General features: G+C 37.2%; 1 protein-coding gene across 5 annotated transcripts in view; it reads right to left on the bottom strand.

Moving 5' to 3' along the window:
* dlgap1a (discs, large (Drosophila) homolog-associated protein 1a) overlaps positions 1 to 26,274 on the bottom strand; it is a 117,735-nt gene that overhangs the window by 29,974 nt on the left and 61,487 nt on the right. For 4 of the 5 annotated variants that reach the window (XR_003275997.1, XM_026205963.1, XM_026205962.1 and 1 more), the window contains exons 3-5: positions 13,599 to 14,663; positions 7,126 to 7,337; positions 1,243 to 1,420 (exon numbers count right to left, since the gene is read on the bottom strand). Coding sequence is in view for 4 of the 5 variants with exons in the window: in XM_026205963.1 (XP_026061748.1) it covers positions 1,243 to 1,420; positions 7,126 to 7,337; positions 13,599 to 14,591 (1,383 nt within the window). In the remaining variant the exon portion in view is untranslated. The remainder of the gene's footprint in view (positions 1 to 1,242; positions 1,421 to 7,125; positions 7,338 to 13,598; positions 14,664 to 26,274) is intronic. The other variant, XM_026205964.1, reaches the window with a different exon arrangement.

Below are 26,274 nucleotides of genomic sequence, written 5' to 3' on the forward strand. Positions count from 1 at the left end.
ATGAAGGTGCAAGCCACACCAGCAGGGAGGAACTCCTCAAGTGCGGTTTATTGACAAGGTGGAAGACAGCGAGACAGTGCCAGGATCAACATGTTCATTAGTGTTGATCGTAACAGAAACCGACGGTGTACGAGAGCGGGGGGTTAATGAAGTTGTGATAAGGTAGAAGTGTGGAAAGAGGACTGTAGAAAGGGTGGGTGTTTTGGACAAGGTCTACAGCTTGAAACTCTGTCCCAATCACTCATGAGAGTATGTTCTTATTTACTAACTGTAAAGTTAAGAGTCATGAGCCATCTACAAAATCTTTACTGGAAGGTCTGAAGCATTTCTAATGCTAATATTACTTGTTTATTTTGTTTTTTGGTCTTCCAAACGGAGCCAGAGACTGCAGATTGCATTATATGTGCAGGTGAGAAACACACACAAGGCAGTGGCAAGAGAAGGAAGAGTCAAAAAAAAGAAAACACGGTGAGGCTTGAAGGACAGTTTCACAGGGTAAATGAAGGTGCAAGCCACACCAGCAGGGAGGAACTCCTCAAGTGCGGTTTATTGACAAGGTGGAAGACAGCGAGACAGTGCCAGGATCAACATGTTCATTAGTGTTGATCGTAACAGAAACCGACGGTGTACGAGAGCGGGGGGTTAATGAAGTTGTGATAAGGTAGAAGTGTGGAAAGAGGACTGTAGAAAGGGTGGGTGTTTTGGACAAGGTCTACAGCTTGAAACTCTGTCCCAATCACTCATGAGAGCTAGATGGGTATGTTCTTATTTACTAACTGTAAAGTTAAGAGTCATGAGCCATCTACAAAATCTTTACTGGAAGGTCTGAAGCATTTCTAATGCTAATATTACTTGTTTATTTTGTTTTTTGGTCTTCCATCAAAGAGCACATGCTGTCTCAGAGTCAACGTTGGCGCCAAATGACAATGATGTAATGCTTGCCATTTAGTAATTAGCATGACAAATCAGTGCTTGGGGACTAAGTGTGCCTAAGATGGATGAGTAACTGTCTGATGAATGCCATCCTGGTACTACAAAACACGGAGCATGAGTTGGTTAGACGTATACATCTGTGATTGAACAATGTTTATGGTGATGGCCTAAATTCATCTCATGAATAATGGATGAATCGCAGGTTGTTTTCATGGTTTGTAACTGGACATGTTGGACTAATCTTGTCCGAGTTTGACCGTCCCTTTCCTGCACCCCGCTATGACGGCGTGTTTGGGGGTGAGCACAAACCTGGCTGATGGTGCTCATAGCCCTCATGTAGCTCTCGTTGCGTGAGCGGTATTGGGGAGAGGCTAGCAGAGCTTTGGGGTCCAGGGTGTCCATGCTCCTATTGATGGAAACTTCACTCACCGCCCGCAAGTAGCTGTGGCTCCGGATCTGCAGCTTTGGAGAGTGTTCTGTAGAGATACTGTGCATGGAGGAGAAAACAAGAAACATTTGTTTATTTGCTGAAAGACAATTGTAATATATATTTTTGCTTACTCTTGTATTCTTTATTTAACATTTAAAATTAAAATTGACATAAAATAACAACAATAATAATAATACATTTTATTGAAAATATATTTTTTCCAAAAATTATTTTATTTTATTTTCATTTTATAAAACGTAGTAATAAATTAATATTTCAAAAATTGTATTACTTATATAATTCTTATATTATTGGGACCAGTTATTGGGTAAGCACATCTTTTGCAAGAATTCTATTATATTTATATTTTTTATACCTGTTATGTCAAGAGAAAAAATATTTAAAAATGATAATAATATTAATATATTTTATGCATATTAGATAGGTTAGATACACACAAATTAGTCTGCAAAATTCTTTCCATGTAAACACATTGTTGAATGACAATGAAATATAAGGATTTTTTTTTTCTTGGACAAAAACACACATCTAAATAAAAGATAGTGTTGTGATCATTCTTCTATGGATGGCATTATGTAATCTGAGAGCCACATATCATTTCCTCCAATCAAACATGTAGCATGTTCTTTGACGTCACGACTATTAAACGCATTTAGATGTCACACTCCTCGTCAAGGTCCCTTCATCAGGGCTCATGGGGGGGGGCTATGAGCAAAACAAACGCTCATGCAAGACCTCTGCATGTGTCCAGTGTACAGCAATGTACAATATGAATGTGGCTCTTTAAATAGATAAAAGGACGACTCCATCAGGTCACTCAGGCATAAAGCAGGTGGGGTGAGAGAAACAGCTAAACTCACTTAAGGCCGCCCACGCAGCCCAGCACACACATGCCCGACGCTCGCGCTGGCACTTTGCTGACAGGCAGACAACCTTGCATCTGCATCAGCAGTATGGGAATTAGTGGAAGCTCTAGCTTTGGCGTAGATCTCCCACCCTGCATCTGCATGACTTCACACATACATAATAAGTGAACACAGCAACTCCTCATGGAGCAGTATGGTCCAAAACACCCCGGGGCATCTCTCTACACTACTGGAGAGCAGGATGGCTAAACTTCACAAGAAGTGCTCAGGGGGGCCGCACCCCCCCCCACCCCCCCATGGTGAAATGGTTATGCATGATGTCATCGTTGCGGAATAAGCCGATAAGTTTCTGCCTCGATGTCGCGTCCGTATCCATGGATTGGTTGCTGTGCGGTTGTTAATAACGTCAGCCATTCACAATGCAGCGCTGTGCCTCACGTACTTTCTGCTGCAGTAGCAGCTCCCTGAGGCATCTAAGACTGTCTATTTTCATGTTTCACAAAGATACAGAATTGTATCTGATGACTAATGTACATGTGAGTTATTCAGTCTTCTGAGCTATAAAATAAGCAGCTCCACTCTTTCTTAATATAAAGAACGAGCTCGATAAATATATAAATTAAACTGTCACTTATTTTTATTAATCATAAACAATGTTAAAGGTCAAAGCACTGTCCCCAGGCATATAATCAGGGCATTTTTTGGTTGGAAGGATTGTGACTGTACTCTAAAGCATACAAAACCTCCCTTGCACATACAGATGTAACACTGGCATTTGAAGCTTTTCTCTGTCAATAAACAGATAAAAACCATCCAAATGCAGGATTGAGGAAATTCCACAAGATTAAAAATGTATGAGTGTTCATAATGCCAGAAAAGTATTACAAATCTGAAAATCCTCCAATCTTTGTCTGGGCTTTCCACTACGCTTAGGGTGGAATCTCGGAGCACTTTCTTAGAGCTTGAGCAGATATCAATCTGAAATTGAAGCAAAGAAATTACACTGCTGTCATGTCAACCCTTAATGTCAAACAGTGGTAATCTCAACAACGAAATTACTGAGAAAAAATGTTAACAAATGATTTTTGGTTTCACCATGGGAGAAAATGCAATAATAATAATAATAACAATATTATTATTATTATTATTATTATTATTATTATTATTATTATTTATATATATATATATATATATATATATATATATATATATATATATATATATATATATATCATAAGTACAGAGCTAAGTATTAAGTGTGTGTGTGTATGTATATAGTGAATATATTAACAAAATTCCCTCTTATTTTAAAATTTATATTTAAATTTGTATTTCCATTGACTGAAATGTTATTTTTTTGTCAAGTAAGAAAAAATGGTAAAAATGAATTTTAGCCATTGGTTCTTCTGATCTTCATTCTTTGGCAGTGAAAATAAAACAAACTTGCCTTTACAATTAAAAACACACTGTCTCCTCGACATGATGCTATCACACCAACCACAGCGTCTGTGTGGGGGGGTGGGGCAGGTCAGAGTTCCCTTTCTCTCAAGATGGTAGGCGGAGATTATTATGCAAAGTGTTCTAGAGACATACATAGAGATGGGCAAAAGATTTGAAATCTATAACGACTCGTTTCAGCGATTCAGAGTCGACTCCTTACTTTAGAAGCCAATAACTTTATAAATCGTGTGCTTTTTGGTTTAATTACTTTGCACATTGTTTACACTGATGGACAGCTACATCATACACTGCAATACAGGTAATTTTTGATTTCCCATCTGTGTGGCTCTTTAACAAAAAAAGTTATAAAGAAAATTATCACTATACATTAGTATAAAGTTGTTGTCAAAACCTTGCAGAGGTAAAAAAAAAAAAAAAAAAAAATACGAAATAGGCTTTAAATAAAAACTAAAATATAGTAATGACATAAATTAGATGTGATTTTTGTGATTAAAAATATAAACAAATTATGAAATGAAATACTAAATTGATTGGCTCTTTGTCAGAAAAGTGTGACAAATTATCACTGCACATTAGTCTCATTAGAACAGATACAATGAGAACAAACAATTGATTTAATGAACTCAGCCCACCTACAGACCATTTGAGAGAACCTCTTTAGACTTATTACAGCACAAATCTGTTACTATGGTAACCCCACAGTGACTTACCTAAACATAGACCAACCCCCGCTCACACACACACACACACACACACACGCTGGACTCTTTAAAACCACACTGAATCAGTCATATTGCATATTAAGCCGGCTAAATATATCAGTGGAGAAACCTGCAAAGTCAATTAATGCTCAGAATAACTGACGAGCTCCTGCTGCTTACAAGACCTCAGTCAACTGGCATGGGAGTGTGTGTTTTACAACGCAAGAGCTTTTAAGGAAGTCTCTAGGCTAATTAGAGTAATTACTTGTACCTTTGCCACTGCTGTGGCGTAGCATATTATGCTTCCTTAATTAAATCCACCCTCAGCTCCTGACCGGAAAGAATAATGTTGTTGTGTTACTGTGGAGACGCTGACTGATATCTCCGCTGTGGGAAGCATGTCTGTCTGACCATCTAATCTCACACCCTTCAATGTGTCCGTGTGTATCCTTTATGGGTTCTGCCTGTCAAGCTGTGCTAGGAGCCCCAAGTCATACAGCAGGTTGGTAATTAGTGCAGCGCTGAACCCTGGCTGATTAGACACTCATTACTCAGCAGTAACAGAAAAGCCTGATGCCCTACATGAACGGCAGTCAGGTGCCCATGGGGAAGCAGGGCATGGAGGTACAACAGTCCAACCCAATCAATCTGAGCTGAGAGCTGGACGAAACCAAAGGAAGAACACAAAGAAAACATTTCCGAGTGGTAGTCAAAGGGCTAAAGCGCCCAGTTTGAGGTTAATGTTTTGCTTAAACTTTAACTTAAATGCAATATCTCTCAAATCCAACGGCAGTCATTTGATATTATTTAATTTATCCAATAACGAGTCTTTGAAGCCCCTCTAGATAGACTGCTAATGGATTTTCAATTTGAATCGCAAAGACATGCTTAATTTGAATTGCGCACCGACCCAGAAGGCAAAAGCTTTTGTATATCACATTCATGTTCTTAGCAAATGCTTTCCTAACAAAACAATTTACTGCATAACATAACAATACATAAAAAAAGTAGCAAAAATTGCAAAATATAAAAATTATTGGACTCCATTCATTTGCATCAAAACAACAGAGATCTGAGTACCAGACAAAGTAATATCTAGAAAAAAAGGCTTTGCCTGCACCTTTCTGTAGGGAGATGTGTGCAGCACAGCAGATAAAACAGACAGTTAATAAACTCGTCACTCTCTAAAGCTACATGGTAACAGATCTGCATGCTTGGCAGGTGTTAAAGGTGTTGACTACAGCACTGGTGCGCTTTAAAATGAGGATTGGACAGGCAGAGGATTTTGAGCTGTTAGATGGCCAGCTGGATGACTATTACGTGGCTAAAGCACAGTCCTCAAGAGATGCCAAGCTTTGGATACCAACACAGAAGAACATGGTTCGAGCTGTTGCCAATAGCAAACACTTTCATGCATACTTTTATTTCACTTTACTTGCAGTTTAAGTAACACACATACTATATTATGAAGGCTCTTAATTGTGGAACTCAATGAAAAAAAGAAATTATCTGGAATTTAAACTTGAACATCATTAATCAATTGCTGAATTAGTTCCAATATTATAATAACTGCCATCAATGCAGACCAGATGTTTTTATTTTTAAGTTGTTGGAAGGTTGGATGATTGATTCTACTGGTCCAAAAATCAACACAATAGGATATCATACACCTTTTGCTTATTGGTTATTGTTGAATAATATTTCTTAATAATCTTTTTGTCCCATTTCCACAACCAATCTTCTGTATATGTTATGGGACCAGCTTTCAGGTGAAAGAATTACCCATCATGATGTCTTTTAATTCAGCAAGACATTCACTCGACTAATCAATTCAGCTGGTTCAAAAGATTGAGTTAAACCAATAACTCAAGAGTGAAATGTAGTTTGACTTCCAAACTGGTTAAAATGAATCATTACAAAGCTACTCTTGAATCAGTCTTCACTAGATGAAATTGCAGCACATGGTCGCTGATCAATTTAGTAGTTATTATCTGATATTATTATAGTAGTCATTATCTGAAAATAGCCAATTTGTCACAGCTTCTCAGAGAAGTAGTGGAGTTGAGAATGGAAGGTCTAAACCGGCTGTCAGGACTGAGCTGCCTTTTTATAGAAGGAAATTAGGTGGGCAATAACCTTAATAATCTTCCACTTTAAATTATTGGCTATTAAATATGTGACCCCTTTTATTTAGCTTAAACAATTTAAATTTTGTTCGTAATGAAAAAAACAACTATTATATACTACAGTACAGTAAACAATCATTACATATATAATTTATTTTAGTATAATAATTCACTAATATAATAATTAATTAATTATTTATTAATAATTTATATAACTTCCAGTTTATATAATTAGTTTTTCAAACACTTGGTATATCAATTAAATAATTAATTTCACAAATACACCTGAATGATACATGATTCTGTAAATGGCATTTTAGTATCTATTTAGTACTTCTTTTTTTTTAATAAATTAAAATTTAAATGTAACATTTTATTAATTATTAATTATTAATTTTAATTTTATTTAGTAGTTAAAAGTAGTTCAAGTAGTTAAAATAAAGTAAGTTTAAGATTATTGTTTTTTTAATAGTAACAAAATGGTTTTCTAATGGTTTTAGTTAACAGAAACCATGGTTCGAATGAAAACTGGTGTGTGTAAAATTTTAAATACAATCAACAAAATGGATCAAAATCTTAGAACTTACTTTAGAGTGGTCATCTCTGTGAGCGATGGCTGGGTGGCTTTGAGGTAGCTGGCCCGTCGCGCCTGCATCTTGGGCGAGGGTTTAGGGCTGCCGTCCGAATCTCCGCTATCTTCCTCCGCCATGGCTTTCACGTAACTCCCGCTGCGCATGCGTCTGCATGGGATATCCTCATCTTTCCCCAGTGGAAAGCCTCCCCACTCATCTTGAGGAACCTGTGGGGTCAGAGGTGACACTGTGTCATGAACTTCTTCCGAAAGGTGCATTTCACCATCCTAACTGCATCCCATGAGCTCAGCTCCACAAATCACCCATACACACACACACACACATTCTGATCTCCACTTCTTCTCTATGTGCCGGCAGAGGTAATTAATGAGGCTGCCGGTGTGAGTTCACATGATTACACTAACGACGCCTCCCTGGTTAGTTAAGCATCTGTCTCAGTGCAGCTCTCCCAGGGCAAACTCTCATCTATAGGACTCTCTGAAAGCATGAGAAGTTGGACAGCGGTTTCAAGAGAGGAACAACTTAAGACTGACAAATGGGAAAAGCTTTCATTTTCAACTAATTGGTTTTAGGATAATCAAATGTTAACAATGTAATTGTAATAAAGCCTTGGCAAATGCTCAGTAAGACTACATAAAAGAATGTCTGATGTAATAAAATATACAGTAAAATGAGAATTGTATGAAACCACTCGTTCGAAGATACTTTCTGAAGTGGACCAGAGAAAAAGTTTTAGTTGGTTTCACTTGATTATTTGACCTCAAAGAAGGGCTGAACTCACTGTAAACTCCAGTTGCCAAAATACCTGCCAGTTTGTTATAAATGTGATTGTTCAGCACATACGTAACCACTCTTATAATTCATTTTAATTGCATGAGCTTACATTCACAAAAGTCTGTAATACTAGGTGGTACTCTTATCATATAACAACAAGGATCCACAGTATTAGTTCCATTGCTTAAATGCTTCACAAAAATTTGATGAATAATTAAATAAATGCATAAAAAAAGATTCAGTAATTCCTAAGGTTTGTCAAATCATAGTATGTCTGTTATTTCTTTCTTAAAGATACAGAAAGGGCCATCATCAATTTTTTTTATTATTATTACAAATGTTTTTTCTTTTTAATTATTATTATTATGTGGATCTGGGAACATCTAGCCCCTCTCAATTCGAACACTGCTTTCATGCAAAAATCAAATGTGAGCGTGCAAATTACTCAGTCCATACAAAACACATGCTGACAGAGAGCACATCTGTGTGTCACTCTGCATGGAGATTCATTTTAAGGTTTGGAAAGAGATTCTCGGCTGGCATCGAGAGAAAATCCCACTTTAAAGAATTTCACTGTGATTATATGAATCAGCGCAGAGCTTGTGTTACTGGGGAAACGCTCTGGCCTTGACGTCAGGAAGTGTATAAAAGGCAGTCAGAGGAAGAATGACTCCAGTAACACCGGTTCTTTGCCCACACACATGCTCACAGACCCGACAAACACAAAAACTTCCTTCAAAGATACCACCAACACCCACACAAGCCTTTAGTCAAGTCGAGTCTGACGAGCAGAAATTGAGGATAGATCCTGTTGAGCAGACCTGGGTACAAGACTCAGAGTCCTCACAGCAGACTGGGCATCGCTTCATCATTTCAAGAATGAAAGTCTGTGTCCCACATGAGAGCTTCCATTTCCTTACATTAACAGAATTTCAGTTGATATCTTTAGGTGCTTATTTTAGCCCCACATTTTTAAAAGTGCAGTAAGGATGGGTATCGTTTACATTTTATCGATAACGATAATGTTACTTATAAATACAGTTACTATAGTTATTTTAATACTCTTGAAATATAGCAACTGTATTAAAGTTCTTCAGTCAAGAGCAGTGACTTATTTTTCTCTTTGTGTCTTATTTTATTAATATTAAATTAATAGTCTGAAATGAAATGAAAAGTGTGTCATCATTTACTCACTCTCATGTTGTTTTAAACCTGAATGATTTTGTTTCTTCTGTTAAAATAAAAGTTATTTGGAAGATTGTGGGAAACCAAACTGGTCTCCTGAAACTTAAAGTCAGTGGTACCAGCAACTATTTGGTTACCCACATTCTTCAACATATTATTTTGTGTTCAGCACAAGAAATAAATTATTACAGGTTTGGTACAACGTGACAGTGATTAAATAATGACAGAATTTACATTTTTGGGTTAACTATCCTGCATGATAATCAATAATCAGCAGCATGTTTAGTTCTGTCCCTTTAAGAGTTGCACGAAACCTTTTCTGTTAACATAACTGTACTTTCACTTTAGACATAACTAACAGTTTTTATATGTAAAACTTTTGTGAAAACTAAGTAATCAGTGCTGTTTGACCAGCTTTTTAGTGTACACACACTTCGGGTGTACACGCTCTGAATATGCACGTCAGAACAGCGTGCAAATTAAATGTTTAACCGGCAAGGCTTAAAAACACATGCAAAAAATTTACTTTTGTAACTGTGAATAAGTGCAGTGTATCGTGAGTGTAACTCAACCGCTGAAGTAACATTTGATGTGAATGTGTCTTGCAGTTGGAGTTGGAGCAGGGAGACACAGTAAAGCGCACTGCTTGAGTTTTGTTAGTAAATGTTTTATTATATTACTAGTGTTGCCTGCTTTGTTTACTACTGCATATGTTTTATCTGACACTGGTGTCGCTTAGTTTTGTATTGTGAGCCAACACTTTCGAACATTTCACTGTTTCTGCGATGACTGATTGCACGTAAACACCCACCGCACATGCGCATGGATATCACATGCACGTCGACCAAATGTCGGCCACATCATTCAGTGAAGGAAAATGACAAGCAACAGCCATTAACATTGAAGTATACAGAGATAATACAACGCAAGTATTGATAACAGTATAATTTGTCCTGAAGCTTATCTGTAGTCAGGTATTAACCCAATTACGCAATAGGACAGTAAGTGAACAGGAAGCAAGGGGGAAGAGAAAGAGAAGGGTGGACGGGATCAGAAAAGGTTAGCGGGCAAGAAATCTAACTATGGACAGCCAACAATGCTACTGGTGGCGACCAGGGCTGTGTGATTAATCAAAATAACATAAATGTGTTTTTTAGTTTTTTTTTTTTTGATATGTTGAAATTACATGAATGTGTTATGTGTTTCAGAGTAAAGTGTATTACTGTGTTATTTTACAGCTCATGAATTAGTGTTTTCAGTGTCTCAGAGTGCCATGGTTGTCAGTAAATGCCTCTTCACAAACTTCAAGTCTGCATGCAAGCTTATTTAAAATTTGATACACATTTAATTTTACAGTGCTTGATATAAAAAATATACAAATATATTAACATATAAAATATTTTCATTTTAGTATAATATTATTGTATTATTATTGATTTATTTGTTATTGTTATTAAAAGAATACTGCTGTAAAAAATAAAATATTTAATTTCTACATAATAATAATTTCATTATTGGATATCATACTGATATATGAAGTAAAAAAAAAAAAATCGCACTGTGCAAGCTCTACAAACAATCAAACTTGTAGTTTTTTTTTCAAGAAAGAAAGCAAGCGAGCAAGAAAAGTTCACAATGCCAATTAAAAAAATTAACCACCCTTAAATAGGAGCCCTACTAACTACCATCTTACAAAAACACTGTTATTGGGACCATTATATTAACAAAAGTAGCTACACACGATCATCTCAAATGTTATCAAAACCATCCGCTATTTTGCTAGCTTTCGCTCACAGCATCTGAACTCAAATGATCTGCTTCACCTACCATGCTCTCAGATTCCTGTTTACCATATATGGCCTTTCCTGTGAACACATAAAATGACTGACGGCAGTAAGGGCCTCAAAGTGTTCTAATTGGCCAGCAAAAGAATCTGACAGTGGAGAACTGTCACAGAAACAGGTGCCATTTTATAAAATAACGTAGTATAATGTAACCTCACCTAAAATTGTACAAATCACTATACTGCTCAATCACTGTTGTGATCCTACTCAGTGCACACACAGACACACAGAGGCACTCCCAAAAGAACAAGCATGAAACCCTAAATGTCTGTATAAGGTCAACAACATCAACATCATAATTCTAACTTGATATCGACAGCAAATCACAACTTGCTGAACATCTAAAGAATTTTTCCACAAACCTTTAGAACAAGACCAGCACAGTGCAATGCCCTGTCACTCACAGTTACTATGGCAACTGGCATCCAGATTTAGCCCTGAAGAAAGATGCCAATTATTCTTTGTATTGACAGAGCATGATAGAGAACATGTGAGACATTCTGCCAGCTCAATTTAGCCTCTGAATTAGTATGTGGCTGCCCACGTGCAAACTCTGATTCACAGTCCGCTGCAGGTGGTCTTAAGATCTTCTCTAGTTCACTCGTTTGATGCATGTACAATGTAACAGGTTACCTCATTTGTCTGTTCACTAGAACTATCAGGACTGTGCACTGCAGCATTACGTACAAAAGGAATAGGAAAAACTTTAAATAATATCAGATACAGTGTTCTCTCTCACCCTAACTAATGTGCTGTTTATTTCTGACACAGTGCTTAATATTAACCATCATTCTAATAACTGATACATGCCCCGTAGAGACAAAAGTACTGAGAATGTAACATTTATACACAAATATTGGCCTTCTCAAACAGACATCTCAAACAAACCAGATTTAAACAATAGTACAGTGTGTTTTGGCAGGTATTCTTTTCCAATCAGATTACAGGACCACTGTCACAAATATTTGTCGATGACTCCAGGAACTAGTAGATTGTAATGCTTGATTAAAGTAAAAATCACATAATACCTATAATGCCTTTTAAAATCCCAATTTTAATTCTGAATCTGAATTTAATTTGAACTGGATTTAAAGTGATTCATTTTGTGGTAGTAAATAAGGTGTTTTAAAATGCCTCCTATATAATTGCACATTCAGTTTACATTTTTCAGGTTATATATAGTTCTACATTTGAACATATTTAAAGCTGCAGTATGTAACTTCTGCCTCTATATTGCCATCTCTGTTTGAAACATAAAAAGTTACTTAAAGGGTTTTTCAATCAGTTATTTTTGAAGGCTTGATTATCTTTATGGGGTGCACTGTAGTGTGTTCATGCTTAGTTTTTTTATTTTTATTTTATTTTTTAAATTACTTTTCTAATATATCACCTTCATGCTACACCACGATTTCTGTTCTTCTAAAAACGGTCTGTTGACTTCCTGGTTCAATGAAGCCCCTCCCTCAGAAATACGTAATTGGCTCAGATTGGTTAGCTGGCACAGTGTGTTGTGATTCACTAACCTCCTGGTGCATGCTGTCCAGAAATGTCATGCCTCTTACCATTACCCTTTGTTGCTTTTTCCTGGATGCAGTGTTTAAGTACATTTGATGTAAAGCTAATTCTAGTCCCTACCAGCTATTTGCTGTAGGCCTTAAAAAGCAAATACTGTCTCCTAACCTATCTCTCACTTTGCATCATATATTGCAGATGTTGTTAAAGCTCAAACAGCAACATTACACACTAATTAAAGTTAAATATCATAATAATCATAAATCATAATAAAGCACCCCTTTAAAAAAACTAATCAACTGTTGTAATAACAAGCTACAAATGCTTCTCCCACATATGGCATATAGTAGCCTGGTCTTCAAACTGACAAATGATATAAATTCCCTGTGAAATCGGACACAACACATAAAATTAAAAATCATTATTGTGTGAACTGAGGTAAGATAAGGAGATTTTGTTTTGAAGTTTTGAACACTGATTTCTTTTAAACTCAATAACCAATTTGTGTTCATTTCTGACCAAAAATGGTACTGCAGCTTAAGTAAAATAACTTTTTCGAACATGGTTTCTTTGAATTGCAGTTTAGAGTGAACTGCTCTTCTTGTAATTCCAATTAAACTTTCAGTGGATTTTAAATTCACATTCATGAATTCAGGACTTCTGTATATTTCACAGCTCAGTTGCACAGTGTGTAGGCTAAGCTAACTGGCTAATTTGCAAACAGTATACTAAGCTTGCACGTAACCTTTCATGAAACCAGTTATAATGGATGGAGTCTATCCTCTTCATACACATCCAGAAGAACAGCACTCATCCAATCTGCACCATCCAATCCCACCACCTACACAGACACACACATTCAGATTCACACAGAACCCAAGAACTTAGTAAAAACATTGGTAAAAAAAAGTGATTTACAGGTTTAGAGAGGGAAATAATACCAGCGAGAGATCGAATGGATCCAAACAGATGCTTGTCAGCTAAACAGAAAGTAAGGCAGCTAGTGGGTTGCACTTACTTCTCGGCAGAACTCAAATCAAAACTGGAGGCTCTCTCCAGTGGTGGAGGAGGAAGAGGAGGGGTGGTGAAAAGGTGGAGGTGGGTTAGGTGAGCATGTGGGTGTAGGGGAGAATCGAAAGGCTTATTGCATACCTGCAAGAATTGGCATGAGCGCTCCTGCTGACAAGCCTCTGCTTTCACTAGAGCCTTATCTACATTTACAGAGGGCTTCTGGTAGACTTGACGTGCTCTGCTCACCGTGAGAGAGGACGACCACGAGCTCTTCTTCACGAGCTGTGAAGCGTCCACGCTCAGCGGGATGCTTGTGCACGTCGTGCACTTGCCCAAATCATTGCTGCTGCGGGAGTTTTTAAGCGCCTGGTCATTGATGGTGTTGTAGGCTTCCAAGAAGTACTGCGACTGCGACTTATCCGGGTGACGGCCCATGGTCATGACGCCCGGTGGTCCATGGTGAAACAGGCAGGCCTCGCGTTCCAATTCATCCGAGCTCCAATAGCCAGAAGGTGGCGTCCTGTTCTTGGGTTCAGCCGACTTGCAGCGCTCCCGGCTCTTGCTGCGCTTGCGGTGCCGAATAGCAGGGGGTTCTCCGTCGGGGCTGGCCTTGCCTCCATTGATGCTGCCCTTGCCATGGCCGTGACCATGGTGCGGGCCCTCTAGTGAGTGGGACTTTGTGAAAAGCTTCTGAACAGAGTGTACCAGGTGCCGGATTCGGCCAGGGCTGTCGCTCCGTTGCTCCAAGGCAGCAGCGGCACGCTTGTACTGCAGTGTGTGATAGCCATCCCGAGGCACTGGGAGCTGCCGGTCAAACTGATCCAACAGGGCGACAGGGAGACGCTGTTGACCCTTGTTGGCTGGAACCCCTCCCCCAGTGTAGGGAACCACAGCGGTCTCATCCTTCAGCTCATGCTGAGAGCTGTAGTGTCGGCGGGGGAAGGTCCCGTAAGGCACCACACAGTCGGGCTGGTAGGGGCTTCTCTGGGAGTAGTAAGAGTGGTCGACCGGGTGGGGGTTGTCGATCTGGCTGATGAGGTAGGGCTTGTGGTCCAAGTGGTGACCCATGGAGTCAAAAGAGGGGTCACATGTCACCACGTGGTGGTGGCTGCGGCTGCCGGATAAGCCTTTCATCACGAAGATGGAATCATCCAGCGAGGGTTGGAGGCATCCACGCACAGTATGGCTCCAAAGTGACCTGAAGGTCTGCAGGGAATACACAGAAAGACATAAATGATTGTGAGCATTCTGTGCAAATGTTTTCATGTTTTTTGCTCTCTGGGTCAATAATAGGATACTTTTTTTTCTTTTTTTTTGCCTAGATCTATGAATTTATTTAAAAATACAATTCAGAGATATCATGAATTGAATTTTCCCTGATCTCTGAATTAAATTCTGAATTAAAATTCCATGAATAATATTCAAATGTGTTGTGACTCCCCCAAAACATAATAATATTTATTAATTAAATCAAGTAAAAGTTAAGCTTTTAAAATCATATGAAATCAACATGAATGCAAGGTGTACGTTTTTAAAGATTTTTCCTTTTATGTATCTTAATTCATTAAAGGGATAGTTCACCCAAAAATATCTCATGTAAATAAAGACATGTCAAATACTCACCCTCATGTCGTTCCAAACCTTTAAGACCTGCTTTCATCTTCAGAACACAAATTAAGATATTTTTGATGAAATCTGAGAGCTCTCTGACCCTCCATACAGCAACGAATCTACCACGTTCCAGGCAAAGCAAGGTAGAGAGGACATTGTTAAAACAGTCCATGTGACATCAGTGGTTCAACCTTAATTTTATAAAGATACGAGAATGCTGTCCTTAGTAGCTTTCTGGGCTTTGAACGTGTCAGTTGTTTTGCTGTCTGGAGGGTCAGAATGCTCTCTGATGTAATAAAAAAAATCTTAATTAGTGTTCCAAATATGGATGCGCGATAAATATCGTTCGATAATTAATGTGCATCTCGTCAGTAAAGCCGGTTATTTAATCAGCGGTAAAAAAATGGATTTGCGCAGCTTGTCAGTTAACAACGGCTCTGTGTAGTAACAGCTGCTCTATGTGAAATCATGCACCTGATGGAATTTACCCGTTGATTAAATAACAGCCTTTACTGATGAGATGCGCATTAATTATCGGATGATATTTATTGTGCACCCTTAGTTCCGAAGATAAACTAAAGTCTTACAGGTTTGGAACAACATGAGAATGAATTTTCCTTTAACCTCTTCACCACCAGCAACACACAGTTTAATAAAAGGTCTTGTGCTTTGCAAAGTGGAACCACGACCACTTTGTACAAAACAATGTGTACTTAAACCTAACCAAGCAGAGCTGATCTGATCAAATACCCTGTTAGTTCAATGAACATCTGTGTTTGACATTACCCAGCAACAGTCAGGCTTTCAAAATGCTTTTTTGTCTGACAGTACTTGAAAGGATTATTCAAGGCTGAGAAGTCTTGACATACTTTTTCTGCTCTTCTCTGAGGGAAGGAAAGAAAGCTAAGATTCACATGATAGATTGACGATGTAAAAAGGAAAGTAGTAGTGAGAATCACAATGAAGTATTCAAGAGGAACTCGGTCCTCTGGTGTGCTTTGAGTTAACTTCTGAGTTTTTTTTATATATATTTTCAATGTTGCCAAAGATTTCAAAGTTTTGAATTTCAATTTAAATTCTTAAACAGACACACATCCATACATACAAATTAAACCAGAGCAGTTCAAGCACTTTTAAAAGACTTTTTTTGACACAGACCCAACGTGTTAAGTAATAACTAAATCAATTGACTAGTCAAGTAGTAAGGGTCAACCCCTAGCACACTACTTTCATTTTATCACCAATCCCAACTACTTTCAGCGGCAGCCGCTCACTGTCAGAGTCATTAAAATCAGTACAAGGCAGCACTCGGTTTACTGGGGCACTATTTCAACATGAAGCCTGATCATTATTCTTAGAGCCTAAATTTCCTTTTTAAACCGATGTCTTTTTTAGATGTTGTCAGCTTTCATCAAGGCTCTTCATGGAAAGCTCACACTCAGTAATTGCTTGAACCAAGTTCACAAAAATCAAGAGTTATTGTCCTATTTATCAGTCAGGCTATATAGCCCAAGCTGGCACAAGCTGATTGGTTCATGCTGCATATGCGTTTACTATATGCTGCATGAGCTTACTGCCTTGCATTTATATGGATGGCTAGCATTCACTTGAGAGTCCTGCAGCACGCTTTCAGAGTTTCTCTGAAACCCTCCAACTTACCAGCTCCACCTGTGTATATCTGCTACAGGTTATTTTATATGCAATTTGTGCAGCAGCAGTATGTCTTCAATACTCATAGCACCGTATCGCCATATGCATTGGCAGTAGCAAGTTCCTGTACTTGCTTGCAGCAGCATCAATAATCTAGAACTACAGCAATAACCAACAGCGGCAGCAACTCAGCAGCAGCGTAACAGATCTAGTCCGCCAAGACCAAATACATTACATGACAACTGTCATATCCATCACCATGGTAAAATCTGCAGAGAGTTGTCATGATTGAACTATTAAAATAAATTAAAATTAAAATTAGCTGGGATAAAACACTTTGTCAGGTATGTGATATGATTGAATCACTCATGTGAACAACTTTTTCATCTCAATTTTGGGCTTTTTCTGAGGCATATAGCCAAATGTGGCTAACTGCAGATGGTTAGCATATCCTCATTCAGCCACAATAATTGCATGACACTGGAAATGAGGAAGAACATTTGTTTCAAGAAAGAGAGAGAGAGCAGCAGAGTGAGAAAGAGCCAACCCTGTTATTAGAGAGGTTATTATTGGCCCTTGTGACAGTCTAATGGGGGGTGGGGGAATGCTGTTGCAGCTTGGAGTGCAAAGCCACAGATCTCAAACACCTACATGCCACATACTCATATCACACATACACAAACAGTAGAGAGGAGCTCATTTACAGCAAATCTTTAGACAGCCAATTGCAACGCCACTGATTCACACAGCACTGGGGTTCACAGTGGCCCTGTCCATGTCCTTCACTGTCATGTCAAGCATCACCCTTTCTATTCATAACAACAGGCATCAACCAGATACACACCATCTATAGCTCATTCTCTGTACATAACTTTTTCTGAAATGCTTGAAAGAGAGAGTTTAGTTCCTTCCAAAACACGATAAATTACTTTTTTTTCCGTTTCCACCAAAATCAGTATTGTATCTGGTTGGTATTGAAAAATATTTTTTTAATTTTACGCAAAATTTGATATTCCCAAGTTATAAGGTCATGTTTTCTAAAAAAAAATTCCAAACCCCGACAAATGCCACTCTCCCTTTTTTGCAGAATGCGATATATTCTCTCAACCAATCACAGTGCACGATTCCACACACACGCTTTGAAAACACCCGGCACCCTGGTTTTCCTCATCTACTTTGTACTTTGTGATTAACAAACAAGGGCTGCACAATAAATCGCATTTGTTAACTTGTGCATCTTTTCAGTAATGCCGTATCTGCGATTAATAGTAGGCTACTGGTAAATATCCATCACACGATTCAGATGGAAATTTTTTAGATGCATTGAATACACAGAGCCGTAGATCACTGACAAGCTATGCTATATCGCATTCATTAGATGAATCACATTCGATTATGAATGCTATATCGCGGAGCTTTTCAGTGTTAATGTTTTTATTAAAGGGTAACTAAACCCCTGGTCAGAGCCTGACTCCACCCACTGACAATATTTGAAAAATGCTGAAAAGTGGGCAGATCACAACGCAGATAGAGGGGACGAACCTAGGGCGGGGAGTGCGGCGTGAACCTGAGACTCGCATTGATGGGTTGATTGACAGCTGCTGTCAGAGACGCTAAAATGGAGAGTGACTGTAATGACGCAAGTAGCTTTGCAACAGAGCGATCATTTGAAGTAGAGGACTCTTCTCCCCCACTTTCACCTGAAGTGGAGGATCTCGAGGTGTTCATATAAATTAGAGCAACTGGCTCAAACTGCGGTCTTAACTCCCGCACCGCGTCGCGTTTCAGCGCGAGCTGTGTGGAGAAGCCCATTTCCACCTCAATTGCGTTGGAGAAGCATTTTTATTCCAGTGCCTGTATATAAGATTAGTATTGACTAAGTTCAGAGGCTGTAATATGTGGATCAACTTTTCTATGAAATAAGTTAATAAGGAGATCAGCTTTTTTATTGTTTATCAGTTTCATTAGGAAAAATGTATTGCATTTGAAGAATTATTTTTTTATTTATTTTTTTATTTTTACATTTTATAAAAAATCTTTGAAAATCAAAACCTGGATTTGAAATTTTAATGTTATTATAACCTAAAGATATTATGTGAAAGTTTGAAACAGAAAATAGTGGTTTTTATCTTGCCACTTTCTTGGTAAGGAAAATTACAATTTACAACTCAATTTAATTTTACTCAAATTAATCCAAATGTATTCAATGCATTTTGGAACCAAAGTGAAAAAGTGAAAGTGAAAGTGAAGTGACATTCAGCCAAGTATGGTGACCCATACTCAGAATTTGTGCTCTGCATTTAACCCATCCGAAATGCACACACACAGAGCAGTGAACACACACACACACACACTGTGAGCACACACCCGGAGCAGTGGGCAGCCATTTATAATGCGGCGGCCGGGGAGCAGTTGGGGGTTTGATGCCTTGCTCAAGGGCACCTAAGTCGAGGTATTGAAGGTGAGACTAGAACCCACAACCCTTCGATTGGGAGTCCAACCCTCTAACCATTAGGCCACGACAAACCACACACATACACACACTGGGCACTTTATTAGGTACACATTGCTAGTACTGGGCTGGACCCCCTTTTGCCTTCACAACTGCCTTATTTCTTCATAGCATAGATTCAACAAGGTGTTAGAAACATTCCTCAGAGATTTTGCTCCATATTGACATGATAACATCATGCAGTTGCTGCAGATTTGTCAGCTGCCACCATAATGCAAATCTCCCATTCCACCACATCCCAAAGGTGCTCTATTGGATTTATTGGATTGGCTATTTGAGTAAGGTAAACTCATTGTCATGTTCAAGAAACCATTCTGAGATGATTTGAGCTTTGTGACATGATGCATTATCCTGCTGGAAGTAGCCACCAGAAGAGGGGTAACATTGTAGTCATGATATATTTATTTATTTGTAGTAGATCAACTTTTTGAATTTGTAGATCAGGGTAAATTTGACTTATTTTGTCTTCTGGGAAACATGTAACAATCTTCTGTAGCCTGTGAAATGCAGTACTAAATACAAAAATATTATATTTAGGCAAAATCAGAAAAATTCCCAGAAAAATCTCCATTCTGTTCAAAAATTCAGTTGTTATTTTTCTTGTGCAGTATATATAAACATCTGTTATGTGAAATAGATTATTAAGGACAGAACTAAACAATTTTCATGAGCTCTCTTAATTTTTATAAAATTATTAACATATTTGGATATTCTGGATAAACTTATGAGCACATATATATATACACACAGTTAAAAGTTATATCATGGCAACTCTCTGAGGGATTGTCATGGTAACTTACATGGCAATGTTAATGTGTTTGGTCTTGACAGAATAGATCTGCTACACTGTTGCTGCTGTGGCGGCAGAGCAAGCACTGGGACTTATATTATATATAATATATCTGTAGTAAACATTCACAGATTCTAGGAAAGCTCTTTGTGGAACATCCCATTAAGTGTGCTTTCATTTTACAGTGCATATAAAATTGACATATTAATGTCATATGCATCTTGATAAAGCCATTCCCCTCAGACATCTCTGGAGAAAAAATTTAACAGTTCCTGCAGCTCATGTCCTGGAATTGTATTCCGTCTGCAGGGGAAATAGGTCATTATGACAGGTGGAGTGTGGATTGGCTATGATGTGATTCCCTGTAAAAGCTTTCTAATGGAGACTAACACCTGCCACCCACCTTCCCCTAATACTGGTGAATCCACTACTACCATTCATAGGACTGTGACACCAATTCCTGGTTCCCTCATTGTTGTTTTCCCCGTGCAGTGTAAAAAATGTAATGTAAAAAAATATATATGCATGTATATGTGTGTGTGTGTGTGTGTGTGTGTGTGTGTGTGTATATATATATATATATATATATATATAAAGTGACGTGACATACAGCAAAGTATGGACTCAGAATTCGTGCTCTGCGTTTAACCCATCCAAAGTGCAAAGTTTTCATACAAATCTGTCATCTTCTAAGTAAAATCTCTGTTCGCAAGGATCTTTAGGCAATTTCTTTTGGGGAGTGCCCCTCTCTCTCTCATTTTTGGTCTCAGCTCTCACAGGACCTTTCTTATTTGTTGGGTACTGAGATATGTTTGACTCCACGCCATTTTTTCATGAATGACTTTTGGGAAAACTGTTAATTTATGGCATTCATCTTCTAATGTTGTTTCATCTTTTCTAAAATCTTTGTAAAAATAATTTTATTGTATTTGATGTATTAATATTACTTAGTTATTATTATTATTATTTATTTTACTTCCTGCATTTATTTATTATTTATCTTCTCTACTCTTTAGTCTACCAGGGGATGGGTTGGGATGGGTTCTGCATTTGTGCTGTTGCTTTTTGTTTTGTGCTATTGTTCACAGAAGAAAATTCAAAAAAAAGAGAATGAGTCAGAATGATAAATTATAATTTATATGCTCCATAAACAGTTCAACATATGCTAATGTGTATTCTAAAAGGCTCAATGCTTCTAATAACAAGGTAGGCTATTGATCCATTGATCGGTTAAAATTAACAACAAAAATCTGATCTGATTTTGCATTGGTCTGAACAAAAATATGGCAGACTGAATAAATCTGTAAATCCACAGTTTGACAGCAGAGGGCGCTTATGAAGTGCAGAACAGAGCTGTTTCCATAGTAACCTCTGTAAACAAAGCTGCTTCTAAAAACACTGCTTTATTACACATAACACAGAGGGAAGATGTGAAGAAATTGCAATCGAAACTTTTCTTAAGACATTGGGTCTCCTTATTATGCATCAAACTTATTTCATAGAATGTCCCTCAGCGGTCCTGTTTTTACACAAAACAAAACTACTTTACATGTTGTGCCTGCATGAGACTCTTAATAACTTTGATTAAAGCTGATCTATTTACTTTGAGTTTTTCAAAATTTTGAGCGACGCGTTGGGGACCCCTGCTCTACCCGATCAAGTAGCAATATAATTTTTTTAAGATCACATATGAATAATTATCTTAATAACACATTCAATTATGCAACAGTTTATTTAATTAAAACAATTAATTGCACATATATGACATGACAATATTTGGCATGAGTGTATTTTACAAGCTCAAAATTGGCTGGCCTTCTGCTTTCATGAAACAATGTGCTTTAAATGATACTTTTGTTTTATGTAATGTCACGATGTTGTAATAATATGGTAACTTTTGTTTAAGGGCCATTTCTCAGTATTAACTAACTGCTTATTAGTGTGCATATTAGTGGCTAGTAATGAGTACTTAAAAAAACCCATATTAATGCCTTATTCAGCATGACCATATTTTAGATCACTTAAACCTACTCCGTAACTACTCCAGCTGAATTACTCAACTACTGAATTATTGGAATCACAATACTGCTTTATTGTGGAAACCTGATTCCACTGTCTTTTATATGCTGGTTAAGCATAAGCACAGAAGTTGTGCTGGAATGTGTGTTGGGCCATATTTTTATGGGTGACAAAAAGTAAATTTCATTACTGCAGACAATGTCCATCTGTCTTTTTCATGAGTATTAACAAGAGGTTACACAGCATGAGTAATTAGTCTCTGAGGGAAAAGGGTCGCCACACAGTGGCTGAACAGATGGGATAAAACATAAAAAATATCCATACTGGAAAAGTACAGCAAGATACCCAGTTATAACCACATTCAAACGGCATATGTGTTAAAATATACATATATATACAGTGTACTATAGGCATAATGGACAATTACTGCAAATTATTATTAGTACATTTCCTTTTGATTCTGGAGTCAACTGTGATCTACACATTTTGTGATGTACCCATTAATGAAACAATTCTTCACTTCATTCATTTGTTCTCACATATCCTGATCATAGATTAAGACAAGACTACAGTTCTGAACTGTTACTCCAAACAGTTTCTTGTATCTTGGTGATGCTTGAAATCACAGCCAACTATGAGCTCTCGTACAGACAGCAGTTGTGACAGAATGGGATTACTATGATGAATCGGGATGTTTTCCCCTTATTTTATGCTATGGTTGTGGGCATCCACAAGTGTCTGGAGAGCCAATACTTTTTTCTCCAGTTTCCAAGCCACTTACCAGTGAGGGAACAATTACAACTATGAATAAAAAATTCAGACCAGCATTCATAAAATTCTTGACAGAACAGGTCAAATCTTTGTTGAAAAACAATGACCGAAATCACAGTGCTAATATTTCCTTCTCTGTTTCACTTCAGAAGATGCGATCCATCACCGCTCTCCCGACTTCCTGAGACAAAAACCTAGAATGATCCATGACCCCTTCTGTTCCTTATCAGCCACTTTTGTCTCCATCCACCCATCTCTCTATCCATCTATTCCTGCCTATCCTTCTCCCTTCGGCTGACAGACTTTAACACCTATGGCCTTCAAAACCCCCAATCTCAGCAGGGAACTAGAGCCTTGGCTCTCCTCAATTGCACATTTATCACTTACAGATGGATGGAGGTGCACATTCCAGTATAAAGATGACCAACATGGACTTACAGTACATGCTAACATACACTCACTATAATCACACACACACACACACACACACACACACACACACACACACACACACACACACACACACACACACACACACACACACACACACATGCGAGAATGATGAGCTGATAAAGATGTGAGTCAGAGCGATATTGATCCCAGTCCGGCGGTATACCGCTGGAGGCAGCCTGATTGATAGTATACCAAGGACCAGAATAATAGACTGAAATTTGATTTGTTCATAACACAATATCCATCTGGCATTTATACATAGTTTAAAGAAAATGGATTAGCCTATGAGAACAAACGCATTAGTTATGGTAAATGATAATGCAAAAAAAAAAATGTTCATAATCAATTAACCTTCTGACAAATCGCATTGTACGTCTGGGTTATCCTGAGTTATTGTGCAGAGAGAAGAGGGTTTTAGAAGTGGCTTTAGTTGTATCAAAACTTGTGTAATTAGCTGCACAGCTTTAGGTTGTAGTGAGGATGGCGGAGCTACTGAATCGATGCAAAGGCCTTTTGTCCATTTTGGTGACTCAAGAGCCTCTGTTTGCAGACTTCCTGCGAGCCAAAAATAAACTCAACTTGAATAGATTTCCTTCCCACGCAGGAATCAGAGAAGCAGAGGGAATGAGAGGAGAGAGAGGAGAAGGGGTGTAATGTTCATTAACTGTCAGGAGGATCTGATTTTCATGGGCCTGCATTTCTTAAGATGGGAAAGGTCATGTGTCATCGCCGGATATGACTCTGTAGGCTATGGATTCGCTTGTGGGGATTGTTTATATTGTTATTTATAGAAGTTATTTTGTGAATCATGTTTAATGCATCTTTGAAGATCTCGGATGCATTTGAGGGGTCAGGTTAGCAATGCATTTTTAGCACCCGCTGACAGATCAGGTGTGCCCATTGACGCTTACTCAAAAGTAGCCATGTATTCTGATGGGATAAATGCATAGATATATGTTTTTCCACTGTTCACATTTTAGGAGGGTTTTTAAAAGTATAACATTTATAAAGAATATTCTGGGCACTCATTTCTTTGTAATTAAAGTCAATGAGGACGTCAAGCTCTGAACTTCTTAGACTTCTGAAGACATGCAATAATTTAATACAAGTTAATGACTAAAACTGTACCATAACAGAACAAATAAATTCTTTAGAAGTCACAAGAGAAGCTGATTTGTGAACAAATCAGATTATGTTTTTTTTAATGATTCTGAATAATTATTTACTGGAGAAGAAGATTGTCAGTAAAAATGACCCAAGGTATAGTTTACCACAAATTGTAAATCCCATCATCATTTACTCTCATGTTGTTACAAACCTGTATGCAGATTTCAAAAGAAAATATTTTGAAGATAGTTGCTAGCACAAATTTCTGGTGACCACTGACTTCCATTATTTCTGAAAATATATTTTATGTTCCATAGTAGAAAGAAAAAAAGTCATACGGATAAGAAACAACATGAGGGTCAGTAAAATCATTTTGTGAACTGTCCCATTAAATGCCAGGCTGACAAAGCTATTGTATAGCTATAACTGGAATATAGTGCACAAGTCATGTTGTTGACCTTTGATACTTTTATAGTGCTTCTGCATCCTTTTTGATGCTTAAAAGATCCAGTCTCTTTTTTTATAGTTAAAAAAAACAAAAACAAACAAACAAAAAAAAACAAACAACAACATCGTGTAACCAGTGTAGAAAATGGTGTAGAAAATGTCTTACAGTATGTGTTCCTCAGAAGAAATAAAATCCTAGAGTACTGGAAGAACATGCAGTTGTACATCATGGCAGAACTTTCACGGCATTAAGGAGCTATTTCTAAAGTATTTGACTCCAAATTAGACCAACTATTTGGGCTTTTGACACAAATTTCATGATTTTAATTAGATTCTGACTCTCAAGCTTTCAATTTCCGATTCGATTCGATTCAATTCAATATCAATATCAGATACAGTACATTCCAAATTTTCTCAAGAAAAAAAATATCCCTCAAGCAATGCTAATGTAAAATATACATGAGTCAGTTGGTAATACATTACTATAATATTGAAGGTTAATATTAAGTGATTTACAGTATATATAACACTTACATATATATATACTTAAATTACATATATAATATATTACATATATAAACACTTAAATTACACTCAATTAAGTTTTTATAATAATAAAGTTACAATCAAATAATTATATTTCTACTCCAATTTGTTTTTTGAAACAAACATTTAAATGAGGCATTTGTCATAAAAATTTACGGATTTATTCAAACTAATTATTCATTGAAGGACAGTAAAATGTATAATTAATTTGTTATATGGTAAATACACTTAGCAAAATGCTCCAGTCTAGAGTTATTTTTTTTACCTGACTAACGAGTTTGGTCACCAAATGTGTTCTTCTGAGGTAAATGTGACGTAAATGTGACGTAGTGTGACATTATTCAAGCTGTTAATACACATTTCCGTGGTTGAATCACTGATTGGGTAATTACATGAGACAGGACACGGATTTCGGTAAGCTGTACTAGTTCTTTTAACATAACCTCAGATGTTCATTCATGTATATTTTGCTGCTGTTTATCTTGAACTGAGTTGCCATAGCAATCTGACACGCCACATTGAAACAGCCTTTATTATGTTTGAATACTGTAAAAAAAAGGTAAGAATTAGAAATTTGAGAATTTGTTTCATTTTATTGAATTTATTTATTCATTCATTTATTTTTGCGATGCGATGACTGCCACAATGTTCAGTTCATTAACTGAAAACAGGCTAGACTAATCAGTTCTTGGGATTTAACAATCCATAATGTTTCATAAAAATTGAATCAATTAAAATTAAGAAACTTATATATATATATATATATATATATATATATATATATATATATATATTTTTTTTTTTTTTTTTTTTTTACTTAAAACCAATTAATTTAGATATTACCACATAAAACACACTTTAAGGTTACCATACAAGTAATTTTTAAACTGTACATCACACATTAGACTTTG

This window comes from Carassius auratus, chromosome 27 (genome assembly GCF_003368295.1).
Source record: "Carassius auratus strain Wakin chromosome 27, ASM336829v1, whole genome shotgun sequence".
NCBI lineage: Eukaryota > Metazoa > Chordata > Actinopteri > Cypriniformes > Cyprinidae > Carassius > Carassius auratus.